The sequence below is a fragment of the Bactrocera tryoni genome, chromosome 2 (assembly GCF_016617805.1).
Source record: "Bactrocera tryoni isolate S06 chromosome 2, CSIRO_BtryS06_freeze2, whole genome shotgun sequence".
Classification (NCBI taxonomy): domain Eukaryota; kingdom Metazoa; phylum Arthropoda; class Insecta; order Diptera; family Tephritidae; genus Bactrocera; species Bactrocera tryoni.
This window is the reverse complement of record NC_052500.1, coordinates 85332111-85345595: the sequence shown is the minus strand read 5'-3', so window position 1 is coordinate 85345595 and position 13485 is coordinate 85332111. Positions and strand designations below refer to the sequence as shown.

Below are 13485 nucleotides of genomic sequence, written 5' to 3'. Positions count from 1 at the left end.
TTTGATCTCCCAAAAGTTTTACAATCAGAGTCTACTCAATTCCGATGAAGATAAGGATGGTGGAGGTGCCGGCGGTAGCAACAGGGGTTCGTCCGGAATGTTCAAAATGGGCGCTACTGGTATATCGAATGCGCGCCTATTTGGTGGTGGTGCATTACCAAAATCTTCGAACTCCAGCAATCCCATGTTACTGTCGGTAAGTAAGGCCCCACCATCCCTTTAAACCATTCACTTATCTGCCATATTCTATCAGCACAAATGTTTGAGTACACTCATGTACTTGAATTGGAATATACAGATTTTTTTTCTGAATATATTTAACACAGCTGCTTAACGAAAAATCGGAGGATGATGATGGAAAAGGACCTTCGCTTGGTCGACAAAGTGAATTGATGCGCCAGCTACAAAAAGACGATGGGCACTATAGTCATTCACACGGTCATAGCCACGGGCAACATCACTCCAAGGACATGTCGCAAGAGGATTTACTAAAAAGTTTAAAGTACCAGGGTGATCCTACAACTCGCAAGCGTTCGCTCAATGAACCGGATGATGGCATATTAGCAAAACGTGAAAGTGACCGCCCATCCAAGTTACGTGAGAGCAATAAAATGCTTGCCTCGCTGTTAGAAAATCCGCCAAAGAATCCTATAGTCACTGTACCACCTCAAGTCAAAGCTATACCTGACATTACACCTTCAGCAAGCCGCGTCAACTCGACACTCGGTGTTATGAGTGTTTCAGCGCCGAATAGTCTAGGTGGCATGCCTCCAAAAAGCGGCACAATGACGACGACCTCATCAATTAGTGCAGGAGGCAGTTCTGTCGGAGCCGTTGGACGGAGCAATAGTATGCGCAAACAATTTTCCGATGCCTACCTCACGCTGCAACAGCAGCAACATCAGCAACAACTCCACCTACAACAACAGCAACAACAACAACAATGTTTAGGTAACATTCAACGTTCTTCACATCAGCAACCAACACAACTATCTCAACCGCAAATAAATTTTTCTTCATCGGACGCCTTCGGAACATCTTCACATAACACCACAGCTACCTCAGGGACAGCCAACGTCACAGCGTCAATAGTGACATCACAAGCAAGCTCCCAATTAGCCGCCCCTAGCGGCGCTGATGGCGATTCAGAATTATCTAAGATTTTGGATAGCGTTATGGATTACGTTTCAGACGATGGGCCATTTGTATCAGCACCTACTCCCACTGCCTTGGCTGGATTAACGCAGCAAGAGATTAATGAACGCATGGCTATCAACGCTATTCAAAATTCATTGATGGTCGAGACATCTCAACTGCAACAGCAGCAACATCATCAACAACAGCCGCAACCGCCAGCCTATCCTGGCAACGTAATGGGGAGTGGCAGTGGAGGGAGTTTAACTCAGCAACAACAACAGCTACAGCTCCAGCATCATCTGCAGATGTTGCAAAGGCAGCAGGCTGCAATTGGAGGCAATCAACAGTCAACTCAGGTACAACAAATGTTGGAGGTATTACGTGTCAACGCCAATCAAAGTTTCCAACGACCGCCACCTATGTATTCGGCGTCACGTAACAGGGGCCCAATGAATACTGTTACGACACCTGGAGGCTCTGTTTTGCCAGCGCATCAGCAGTATCGAATTCGTCAACAGCAGCAACAGCAACAACAACAGAAAGAGCGTCTTCTTCAGCAACAACAAAAGCAACAGCTTTTGGTTCCTGAGAGTGCAACAGCGCGCACAGATCAGTTATGTACGTAAAAAGAATAATTACATATATTTTTTATATTTATTTATACTAAATGTGCCGTATAGGTCTAAATCCGAACATCAACAACATTGGTTCGCTGTTGAATAACACAGTAGCGCCAAATGTCGCCTTATCTCGTACCAACTTGCCGCCCGATTCGCAACTGAGTCCGAATTTTTCACAGAGTTTACTACAACAACAACAGTTAAGTCCAGGGCAACGTAATGCACCATTTAGTCCACAAACGAATGCAGGTTAGTTACCAGCATTTCATTTTTGATTTTCCCGTCACATATATTTTATTACACTCCACCTTGTAGGTTATGCACCGCAATATTCACAAAGCGGACAACGTCTATCGCCCCATCATCAACAGCATATTTCACAGCAGCAACAACAAGTGAATGCTCAGCAACAACAACAGATGGCGTTTCAGGCTGCCCAAGCAGCAAACGCTAATGTTACTCCGCAGCTATCACCACGCCAACCGCCTTTTGGTGGAGGAGCAGGTGGTATACAATCACCTACAGGCATGCCGTCATCACAACAATGGAATGCTAGTGGTAATGTTAGTACGCCAAGTGTACAACTAAGTGGAAATGTGACAACTCAACGCGGTCATTCATTACAACAACATAATCCTATGTTAAGCGCGCAGTTACAAGTTAGTGAATAAAATTTAGCTTTGAGCACATTTTTTTATTTTTTGTAATTCCTTTAGCAGGGTGTTAGTCCTTATACAACACGTCCGTATCAAAATCAGCGGCGAAGTCTCAACTCTCCAAACGGAGGGGGTGTATCTGGCAATGCAGTTACTAGTAATATTGGAACTAATGTCGGTCTGCAGCGGCAAAATTCTTTTCAAGGTGGCGAATCTGGTGGTTTTAGTGGTGGTACCTCAAATTCTCCATCTCCACAGTCACCATATGGTGGACCCAGCTCAAACGTATTCCAGCAACAACAAATGCAACGAATGCAACGCCAGGGTAGCGTTCCGCAAACTACCCAACATTTACCTGGTAAGTGAAAACATTTGTAGTAATTGAAAATTGTTATATTATTAATATTTACATCAAAGAGTAATAACACAGAGAATGTCCGCTCTCTAACGTAGGTTTGTAGGTTTCTAATTGACAGATCGTTTTAACCAATACCGTTTATCTGCTCAAAGTTGTTGTGCTAGAAGCAAAATACTTTTATTTTTTTTATTTCTGCATCCTCCCATTTGCTTCTGATTGAATATTTTTTGTGTAATAATTTGGTTCTGATAAAGTTTTTTTTTTATAAAAGTATAAAATAACGGTAATAGTTATTGCGATTTACCTACATATGTACGTATCTAAAAGATCACAATGAAGAAATATATAAATTTATATGTATGGGCCGTGCTAAAGTTATTATAGCAAAAGTAAAGTCAGCATTACTAACCTGCGTGCACGGCATAATCGCCCCCAATTCCACACTCACAAAACGATACTATGATTCATAAATTATTCTTGAGCTTGTTAATTTTTTTTGCAAAACATGCCCATATTTGATAAATATATATATATATATCTCCGAGGACAGCAAATATCTTTACTACTACGCATGTTGTAGCATTGTCCAAAACTACTAAAAGTTTGCGAATAACGCTAAAGAAATGAAGTTTCGTAATAGCGTAATATGATGAAGTACTAAGAAAGAAACCAAACTTTGTAGGATAGTAAGGTGGAAAGATCCTTAGCTCCAACATATTTATTAAGTTTTGATATTGGTACTGAATGTCCATTTGATTTTTTTATGTATTTCTCGTAATGATGTCAGAGTAGTACTCTATGTAGTAGGATGCCAAAAGCTATTTTTAATATATATATATTGATGAAAGATTTCAGAAGCATACTAATCCACATTTAATTTAGTGTTAGTAAGTAAACAATATTAATTATATTAATTAGACTTCTGTATAAAAGTACTTGTATATTATTCAATTGAATAACGTTAAAATCATTGAGTTTAAAAATGTGAAAATAAGTCTCTGAAATATTTTGTTTCCTCGTGCGCTTTTTAGTAAGACTACTTTCGATTTCGAACATACATATATTCATTCTTCTTTGTTAATTGTACATTTAATTCTTTTTTATATAAGCTAACAACATTTAAGCTTAGACATTCTGACTGAAAAATATGTTATTTAAATTTAAATATATTATTCAGTACGGTCAAATCGTCAAAATATAAAAGTTTCATTAAATTTGCCCGCATTGGAATTATGGGGACATCAAGTTTTCAAGCTTATCTACATCAGTCGCCACGGAAGTGATCACGATATTGTTAGTCTCATGATTAGATTCACATTTTGTTCACTTAGGTCTCTGTCTATAAAATAAATTTATTGAACTGAACACAAAAAATAAATCCTGCTCACAATTAATCACATAAAAAAAATCGGAAACATCCTTAATTATCAATTGTAATTTAAGCTGTCGTCATCAAAAAGGGGGTTTCTCGTCCGAGGCTGTTGTTTCCTCTTCATCGGGGGTTTTTTTACGGGGCGGGTCCCAAAACCAGCGCACAACCCTGGGGAGGGATGGTTCGACTTCTCACTTTAGCTCGCCTTCAAACGGATGTTCTTTTGCTACTCAGAGGATACTTGGTCTAAAACCGGAAGTCGTGAGCTGCTTGAGCCATTTGTAAAATAATACTTTCTGCCCACTCTCAAATGAATGGCACTCTGAGAACTTTCCTCATTTGCGTGAACTTCAACACATGGCTCACTCCTCTTGTAGAACCCCCTGAGGTGATCTAGTTACGGATGTCCAGAGTATACTAAAATTATGAAGGAAATACTTCTCCAACGTGCTGAATGTCAGTGAAAGCATAAAACCAGGAGATAGTGAAACCGATTCACCAATTGAAGACGTGCAGACGTTCAGACGCTTCATTGACAGACTATGAAATCGAATAGCAATTACCCGTCTGAAGAACTACAAAGCAGCGAGGGCCGATGTATTGGCGGTCGAGCATACTCACGCATTCATACTCAAGCATGAGTACTACTGAGCACCGCAAACTAATTTCCAATTTTTACAAAACAATGTTTTTTTTTCTATTGTCGAATAATTTTATATATCACAACATTTTGGTTTAATTAGGAATATGAAAGCAGAGAGTGTTAAAGAACTTAAATTTGTTTTTTTCATTTGTGTCATATTATGTACTATATCTGACATTAAATTATACAATTTCTGTACAATTATCATTTTTTATATGTTCAAAGCACATTCCTCGATTTAGCTCATTTTATCTAAATTTGACGGCATGAAAATGGAGTCCAATCGAAAATTACAGTACTTCAAAACAAAGCACTGCAAAAAGTACAGAACTGCCAACATCGCCAAAATGTCGCTAAATTGTCGATTCAACGAATTTTGTTAACTTAGCGAGGTTTTATACATTTCGGCGGTAACATAGTATATACTACATATGTACGTATGTTTATGTACATAGTTGTCCTGGGTATGGGACTTAGTGATCATCGACGATCATTTGCTCATTTTTCACAATTAATTTTTTTTTTTGCTTCGCTCTGTTGTTGTTGTTGTCTTAACGGAAATTCAATCCCCGTTGGGATGGTAAATGTCATTTGTGTTGTCGTCGACGTTATCTAACGGTAGGCCCAGGAAACGTGCTATTTCGACGGGGTCGGACCAAAGGGAGGAGGGTGTTAGATGAGTAGGGTTCGTAGGGCATGCAAAGAGGTGGTCAGTGTCATGCGGAGACTCGTTGCATGCAGGACATACATTCAGTATGTCAGGGTCTATTCTGGATAAGTAGGAGTTTAACCTGCTACAGTATCCAGAACGAAGTTGCGCAATCGTCACACGCGTTTCTCGCGGCAGCTGGAGCTCTTCGTCTGCTATGGGTGGTGGTTTGATTCCAAGAACGCCATTCACGGAAAGGGAGTTGGTGAAGGTGTTGATGGCTTCGCTGTGAATGGCGGTCAGTACCTGTCGAAAGTTAGTTGCGTCCGAAGTCCGGTTGCCGTACTGTACGACGTCGTCGACGTAGTCCAGGAATGACCTTTTGATGCTCCTAGGAGGCGGTTCCGCTCCAAGCAGATGGCTGCAGGGGTGGTTTCTGCGAAAACATCCCAGCAGGAACTGCCTGGAGAGGAGTACATTATGCTCCTTAACTGGGAGCATAAGCGTCTCACTGTGGAGGTGTTTAACGGGAGACATCAAAAGACATCCCGTAGTGGTCCGGAGTGCAGTGTTTTGAGAGGTCTGAAGTTTCCTGATCTGCGTGCCACTGCATCCAGGTGACCATATGGGTGCTGCGTAATTGAGGACCGGCCGGCCGATTGCCTTGTATGTTACCAACAACGTTTCTTTGTCTTTTCCCCATGTGCTGCCGGCTAGCGACTTGAGGATTTTGTTGCGGCTCTGTACCTTGGCGATAATCGCGGTCGTATGAGGAGAGAAGGAGCATAGACTGTCGATTGTTACACCTAAAATCTTAGGATTATTAACAGTCAGGATTTTGACGCCGTCGACTGCAATATTAAGCTCAAGTCTATACTCCTTCGTCCAGTTTGTGAATATGATCGCTGTGGATTTGGTGGGGAAAGTGTGAGATTTCGTGCAGTGAGGAAACGAGAAAGGTCGGAGAGGTAGCTGTTTATCTTCGAACACATGCCATCGATTCTATTGCTCGACGCCAATATCGTGCAGTCAACAGCGTACGAGGTTATGGAAACTCCCTCTGGTGGTTGTGGGAGTTTCGAGATGTAGAAATTAAACAGTAGCGGGGAGAGGACACCACCCTGCGGAACCCCCTGTTTAATTCTTCTCAGTTTAGATGTTTCACCTCGAAATAGTACGGATGACTGGCGGCCGCTCAAATAGTTCATGGTCCACCTCTTTAGCCCTGGAGGGAGCGTAGTTGTTTCAATGTCCTGCAGTATCGTTGTGTGATTGACTGTGTCAAAAGCTTTTGACAGGTCCAACGCTACGAGGATCGTTCTTTCGCAGGGTGGTTTCTGGTTGAGGCCACGAACTATCTGAGCGTTTATGACGCTAATTGCTGTGGCGGTGCTGTGCACTTTTCGGATCCATGCTGGTGACTGTCTTCGCTTCGCTCTGTCTTCACCCACCCTTGCCATGCTTTGAGATATTTGAACTTAAACTCGACTTTTACTGATCTCGCTTCATATTATATTGAGAAATACTGATACATTGTGGTTTATTTAGGTGATAATATCATGATATATAAATACACACCAACTTTTAAATATTTTAACTATAATTCGTTAATAAAATTGCTAAAATCCAATGGGGCCTATGCATTTATGAACGTGCATAAATATGGTAAAATTTATAATTAAGTGTTAAAAGTACAATTTAAGTTTTATCGATTTGGTCAATAGACCGTAAATGCTCGTGATCGTATTGACATCTTTCGCGCTTACCACCTACGCCACATCGAAAGTGAGAACGAGGTGGCCTTACCTACTGTTTTATTTTTTTTATTACTCTTTACTCAATAAGCATATTTGCAAACTCTGATGTTTTTGCAATATTTTTCTTTTTTTCAAAAGACTATTTCTTAATTTATCCTTTACTTAATAAGCATATTTCTCTGATATTTGTTGTAATATTATAAGTTTTGAAATAACACAGAACTTATAGACGCAAATCTAAACAGGATGCGCATGGTTAATTCATATTTTTTAAATTTTTTATTTTTTTTTATTTCATTACTATTGTAACTAATACGATGCAGCAACTGAGTCAATTCCGAGATCGCGTTTAAGATCGTGACTGCGAACATACCAAGGCGCATTGACGGCGCATCTTAAAACTTTGGTTTGGAATCGCTGGATTTGTGCAACAATGCTAGGGCTTGAGCAGTCCCAAAGTTGTATCCCATAAGTCCAAACTGGTCTGAACACCTGCTTGTAGACTAGAATTTTGTTATATGTGGATAATGCAGAGTTTCTACCCAATAGCCAATACAGGTTTCTGAATTTTATTTCTAATTCCTTTTTTTTTTCTTTTTGACATGTGCACACTCCATCTAAGTTTTGTATCCAGGGTCATGCCTAGGTATTTCGCAGTATTGTGATATGGTATTTGCACACTGTTTAAGTACAGAGGCATATATCTAGTATTGTTGTATGTGAAATCAATGTGTACTGATTTAGTCTCTCGTTTTTTCGAAAGCCAAACTGATGCACCGGTATCAGCTTCCTTCAATTATGTTGTTAATACGCACAGCAAGCAGTTTTTCCAAAAGTTTTGAAAGTATTGGCAGGAAAGATATGGGCCGATACGAAGTAATTTCATGCGTTAGATTACCGGGTTTATTGAACATATTTACCTCTGCAGTTTTCCAATAAATAGATACGTATTGACGATTTATAGTAGCATTCATTATAGCAGTAATTTTACATACAACGTTGTGAGGAAGCTGTATTCAGTACAGGTATTTCACTGGTAATAAGGTCAAACCCAGTCGATTTTTTAGACTTTAGGTCTATGAGGTTCCATTTCTGCTGCATTGGATGTGTCATATGGTTTGAAGACACCTTCAAGGTATTCCGAAAAAACATTTGCTTTCTCTATATCGCTCTTGGCTCATGTCTGGTCTGCTTTTTTACACTTCTAAATTGAAAAATCATTTCCATGGCCGTTAGCTTTTCAGATAATAGCTGAGAGTTATATTTTTAAATGCCTTTATCTTATTGGTAAGTTTTTTACACAATTTGCTAAGACAACTTTTGTCAGATGGAGATCTTGTTTGTTGTCACTTTCGGCGTAATCGGCGTTTTTCTGCTACCATTTCTTTAATTTCTATGGTATGTATATGACCTGCTGTGACGTTTCTTTTAATTGGTGTACTACTCCATGCTGCATATTGAATTGTATTTGTCAAATTCATGATTTCGTTATCTAGCTCGGAATTACAACTTATTTTTACGTGACTATCAACATTGGATAGCAATTGCTTAAAGTATTCCCAGTCAATATTTTTATTTGTTAGCGTAAATGGAAGTTTCTTAATAACAACCCTTTCGTGTAGTCTTAAATATACTGGTGAATGGTCAGAGGTCATATCCAAACCGCTTTCTATGCACATATAATTTGAAGAGACATGTTTTGTAATGAAAAAATCAATAAGATCTTGTGTTTTAAGTGGATCTGTTGGCCAAAAAGTTGGTGTTCCACTAGACATGATACGAGTACTGCACCCAGTCATTTGAAGAGCTTTCATTAACTCTCTGCCTTTTGTGGTTATAAGCCTCGAGCCCCAGTGGGTATGTTTCCAATTATAATTCATATGAGAATATTAAGTGTATCAATTTTAAGCAATGCGTGGTGTATTTTTCGATGTTCCCTAATGTGAAAACTGCAAATAAGTACTTAAAAATCAAATCTATCAAATAATGAAATATATATGACGAAAATACAAGTTCTCAAATTTAACCTTTCCCTTTCTAGTACCATTAAAATTCAATTCAGCGACTTAAAAACAATTAAAATTACTTTAAAACATTAATTTAGATTTTAACAAAAATTTATTTTCACACTTTTTTGTTTACAATTTGAGTTATGAATGTTTAGGTAATTTTTATACTTAACATTACACTGAAAAGAAATTACATGTGTTAATGAAAAATAATAGTTTGATGGAAAAATTTCTGCTGATACCGAAAAGTAGATTAATAACTGCTTTACGCATGGCGAAGCAACAATTAGTAAGTTAGGGGATCGTTTCAGTGTGACTTTCCGACAAATCACTGATTTTCGCGATTCTTAAGGTTGAAATTAATCCGTTTCAGTGTGACTTTCCGACAAATCACTGATTTTCGCGATTCTTAAGGTTGAAATTAACTAATCGGTCCAGTTTTTTTACGTTCATTCATGACGAATACAAAATATTTTTTTTATGTTTATTTATTGGTTGTATAATAGCTACAATACAATTTTGATCTAAAAGAAAAATTTCAAAAAAATTATTTATCTGTGGGAAAGTCGCTATCCCGCTTTTGATCAAAACGGATCGATTTTGGCCCTTTTTTCGACAGTTTTTCATAGAAAAAAATAAAGGTTCTCCACTAATCTGATAAAGCAACAAAAAAAATCGGTTTTTCGAAAATCGCACTGAAACGATCGCTTAAAAGATATCCAAAAAAAAACATTGTAGACGAATAAATCAAAAAATTAACAATTAAATTTTGGATAAAAAAATACTGATTGCTAAAAAAAATTTTAGCAAATAAACGCTAAGGCTTATGCCTAAAGTCAAATCGAACTAGTACATAAATTGTATGTTATCGAAATATTCGTATTACCTTAAATGTCAAATATTATCTATTGAATTTTTTTAAATTAAAAAAATACACAAAAGCGTAAACACGACTATTTATTCGTATTTGCTTTATTATATTAGTTACTCAGTAAACAGTAACCGCCAAGAAGAGTACTGAACCGATTTTAGTGTTCCACATTTATTTATTATAATTTATAAATCTATTAGAAAAAGTTTTACTATTAGAAATATTTCTGAATACGTCCAGTAAATATAGTTTTGAACTTAAAATGCAAATCTCGTATTAACCCAAAACAGGCTCTCCACGCCCTTTCATTGCGAATGTAAATCACGAAAATATTGTAGGTACAAGCGGCAATGGCGCCGCCACAAGCCTCGGCGTAAATGGCGGTGTCAGCGTCGGCGGGAGTGTCGGTATTGTTGGCTTTGGTGGCATGATGTACAATAATATGCAGCATGCTGCTCATGCGACCCCACAACAAACACAAAACGAATTTTATGGTCGCGCTCAGGCCGGTAAGCGTTTACCAACTTGGAATATAAAATAATATACATATATAATTTGTACCATATAATATGTGCATTCCCTACATTTGTATCTAATACAAAAATATATACTTAATGTATATAGATGTTAAACTTATATTCGATCTTTATGTTTATTATCAGGCCGATAATGTAAAAAGGAAGACCATAAAAATTTTTTCACAAAGAATACTGATCTACTATGTGTAAATTTTTTCGATCTAAAAAATTAGAATTTCTTCCAAACCATGTTTTATTATTTAAGTCAAATTGGTGTTCTGGAGTTAATAAAATAAAATAAAATAAAAATATTTGTACTGAAATCCTTCTGTATTAATCATATTAATGTGTATATGTGAGTAAAAATAGCCGAAATTGTTAGTATAATGAAATTATTTGCAGATATTTAATTTTTCACATAATAACCCGAAAAGCGAAACATGCAAATGTGCTCTGAATAATATATTTATTTCAAAAAATATGGTGTATTTGTCAAACTGTTATTTTGATATTAAAATTTTTGGTTAGTACTTACCGTTGTTGAGCTCACACTTTTATTGTATATACTCATGATGTACATAAATGCTTTGTATGTTAGATATAATTACTAAAATAAATTACACAAACTTCCTTACTTCCTACATCGTTCTATCTGATTATTTATACATTCTGCCCGTTAGCGAATGGCTTACGTAAATGTATTAAAAAATACGTTATGCATTTCATTAATTTTATGCACAGATCAAAACCGTTATTTCATTACAACTTTCTATAAAATTGTAAAATTTTAAAATAAAACTATATATTGCTTATTTGATTTATTTATTTGCTTTATTTTATTAAAATATTAATATATTTGATGTACATACATATGAAATTAAAAGTAATTAGGCCAAGTTGATTAAAATGGGAAATCGTTAATCGATAACTTTTGGGGCACATTATTTTTGTGAATTATTGAGAGACAAACCAGCTGGTATTCCATTCCATTTCTAAAAAGATTTAAATTTTATATTACTTTTTTATATGTAATAATTTTAACATTTGCTTTATTTTATTAAAATATTAATATATTTGATGTATGTACATATGAAATTAAAAGTAATTAGGCCAAGTTGATTAAAATGGGAAATCGTTAATCGATAATTTTTGGGGCACATTATTTTTGTGAATTATTGAGAGACAAACCAGCTGGTATTCCATTCCATTTCTAAAAAGATTTAAATTTTATATTACTTTTTTATATGTAATAATTTTAACATAGTCATAGTTTAAATAAAGTTGCAGAAACCGAATCCGAACTGGATTTTCGTATTGTAAATAACATAATTTTATTTTGAGCGCCAATCGGTGGTAAATGAACATTAGATTAAACGTCCTTCTTTTTACACATTTGTGTTGTTGACTATGTTATATGTATGCATCGTTATGTATTAAATGGGATTATTTTTTTATTCATACATACAAATCATAACGTATCATGTAAACATATCAGAATAACAATGTATGTAAATAATTAGAGTGAAAAATAATGTTTATAATTTTTTAATTTATTTTGTTAAATGTTTATTTTTTACTTTGTTTGTTTTTTTCAGCAGGTAATGCAGCAAACTCTTCTGATTTCGTAAAACAGGAATTGCGGGCTGTAGTAAGCGGACGTGCTCAACAACAGGCTGCTGCCGCTGGAGGAGCTGGTGCTTCTTCTGGTGGAAACGGAGTGCCAGGTGGCGGCGGAGGAAATGGCGGTCCTGGCGGTCTGCGAATAACTTCCACCCCGCAAAGTCCCTTGAGCAGTGCTCAACAGGGACCAATGAGTGGTGGTAATTCTGGAGGTTTAAATAGTACAAATTCGCTTAGCATGCAACAACATCAATCTGGGTCAATAGGAACTGGTGTTAGCCAAAATGCACTACTTAATACACCAGATCCTTCCATGAACTTTAGCTTCGATGCACGTAAGTATTACGCTTAATTATTTAGAGAATTAGTAACAAACTATATTATTAATATAGAATGGATATATTTATAGAAGTGTACGCATATTATTTTGAAATAAAAATTTATTGAATGAAATTAACTCATCTTTGGCAGACTATTTGATTCGTAATCTAAAACTTCATAATGAAAATAAATTTTTGTATTACAATTTTCGGCATATTTTAATTGCAGAAGATTTCTTTGGCAACAATGCTACAAGGTGACCATAAAAAGTCTGGAATTCAATATACACTACTAACGGCCGTCGACAACTCAACAATAAAAAGAACTGCATATTGACATGAACGAAAAAATATATGAAGTAATATATTTAATAATATGTATATAGCAACCATGAAATTTTAATTATTTTCTTGTGTTAACAAACATTTTTTTTTTCAATTATAAACATTGGAAGCAAAAAGAGAAACATGTACCTAGGTGCAATAGAATCTTAGCATTTATTTACATAATACTGTTACAAATATATCAAAATAGCTAAAAAAATGAAGATGTGTTAAATATATGTATGTGCATAAAATTACGTAAATATAAAATAGAATTTTGCATGAATATAGGAACTTGAATACTTCGTTTCATGAAAAATACCAATACAAAACCTTATTAAGACCTCGAGACCAATAAAAAACTTGTTAAGAACCACAAATATGCATAATCTAATTCCAAGCTGATACGTTTTATTGGATATAACGTATCTACATATATGAAAATTACCGAAAAGAAAATCAATTGCGAAAAGAAATTAAAACCTGTTGTCATCAGTTCAATAATAACAAAAATTAACTGTAGATATTAAAAACATAGCGCGTATTGCAAACAAATTTACGGTGGAAAAGGAAAAATTGCTATTAGTGGAAGCCTGATTGAGGTGGACTGGCCAGATTAAATAAAATATTT

General features: G+C 36.1%; 1 protein-coding gene across 10 annotated transcripts in view; it reads left to right on the top strand.

Annotated features, from left to right (window-relative positions):
* The window catches only part of LOC120769308 (nuclear receptor coactivator 2), a 65418-nt gene extending 52164 nt beyond the window's left edge, over positions 1-13254 (top strand). Inside the window, exons 7-15 of one of the 10 annotated variants that reach the window (XM_040096244.1) lie at positions 17-196; positions 327-951; positions 1057-1755; positions 1818-2006; positions 2073-2416; positions 2474-2771; positions 10363-10581; positions 12186-12545; positions 12760-13254. In XM_040096244.1, coding sequence (XP_039952178.1) covers positions 17-196; positions 327-951; positions 1057-1755; positions 1818-2006; positions 2073-2416; positions 2474-2771; positions 10363-10581; positions 12186-12545; positions 12760-12791 — 2946 coding nt within the window. In that variant the 3' untranslated portion in view covers positions 12792-13254. Of the gene's footprint in view, positions 1-16; positions 197-326; positions 1756-1817; positions 2007-2072; positions 2417-2473; positions 2772-10362; positions 10582-12185; positions 12546-12759 lie in introns of all 10 variants that reach the window. The other 9 variants (XM_040096243.1, XM_040096242.1, XM_040096241.1 and 6 more) reach the window with 9 other exon arrangements.
* The last annotated feature ends 231 nt before the right edge of the window (positions 13255-13485 follow it).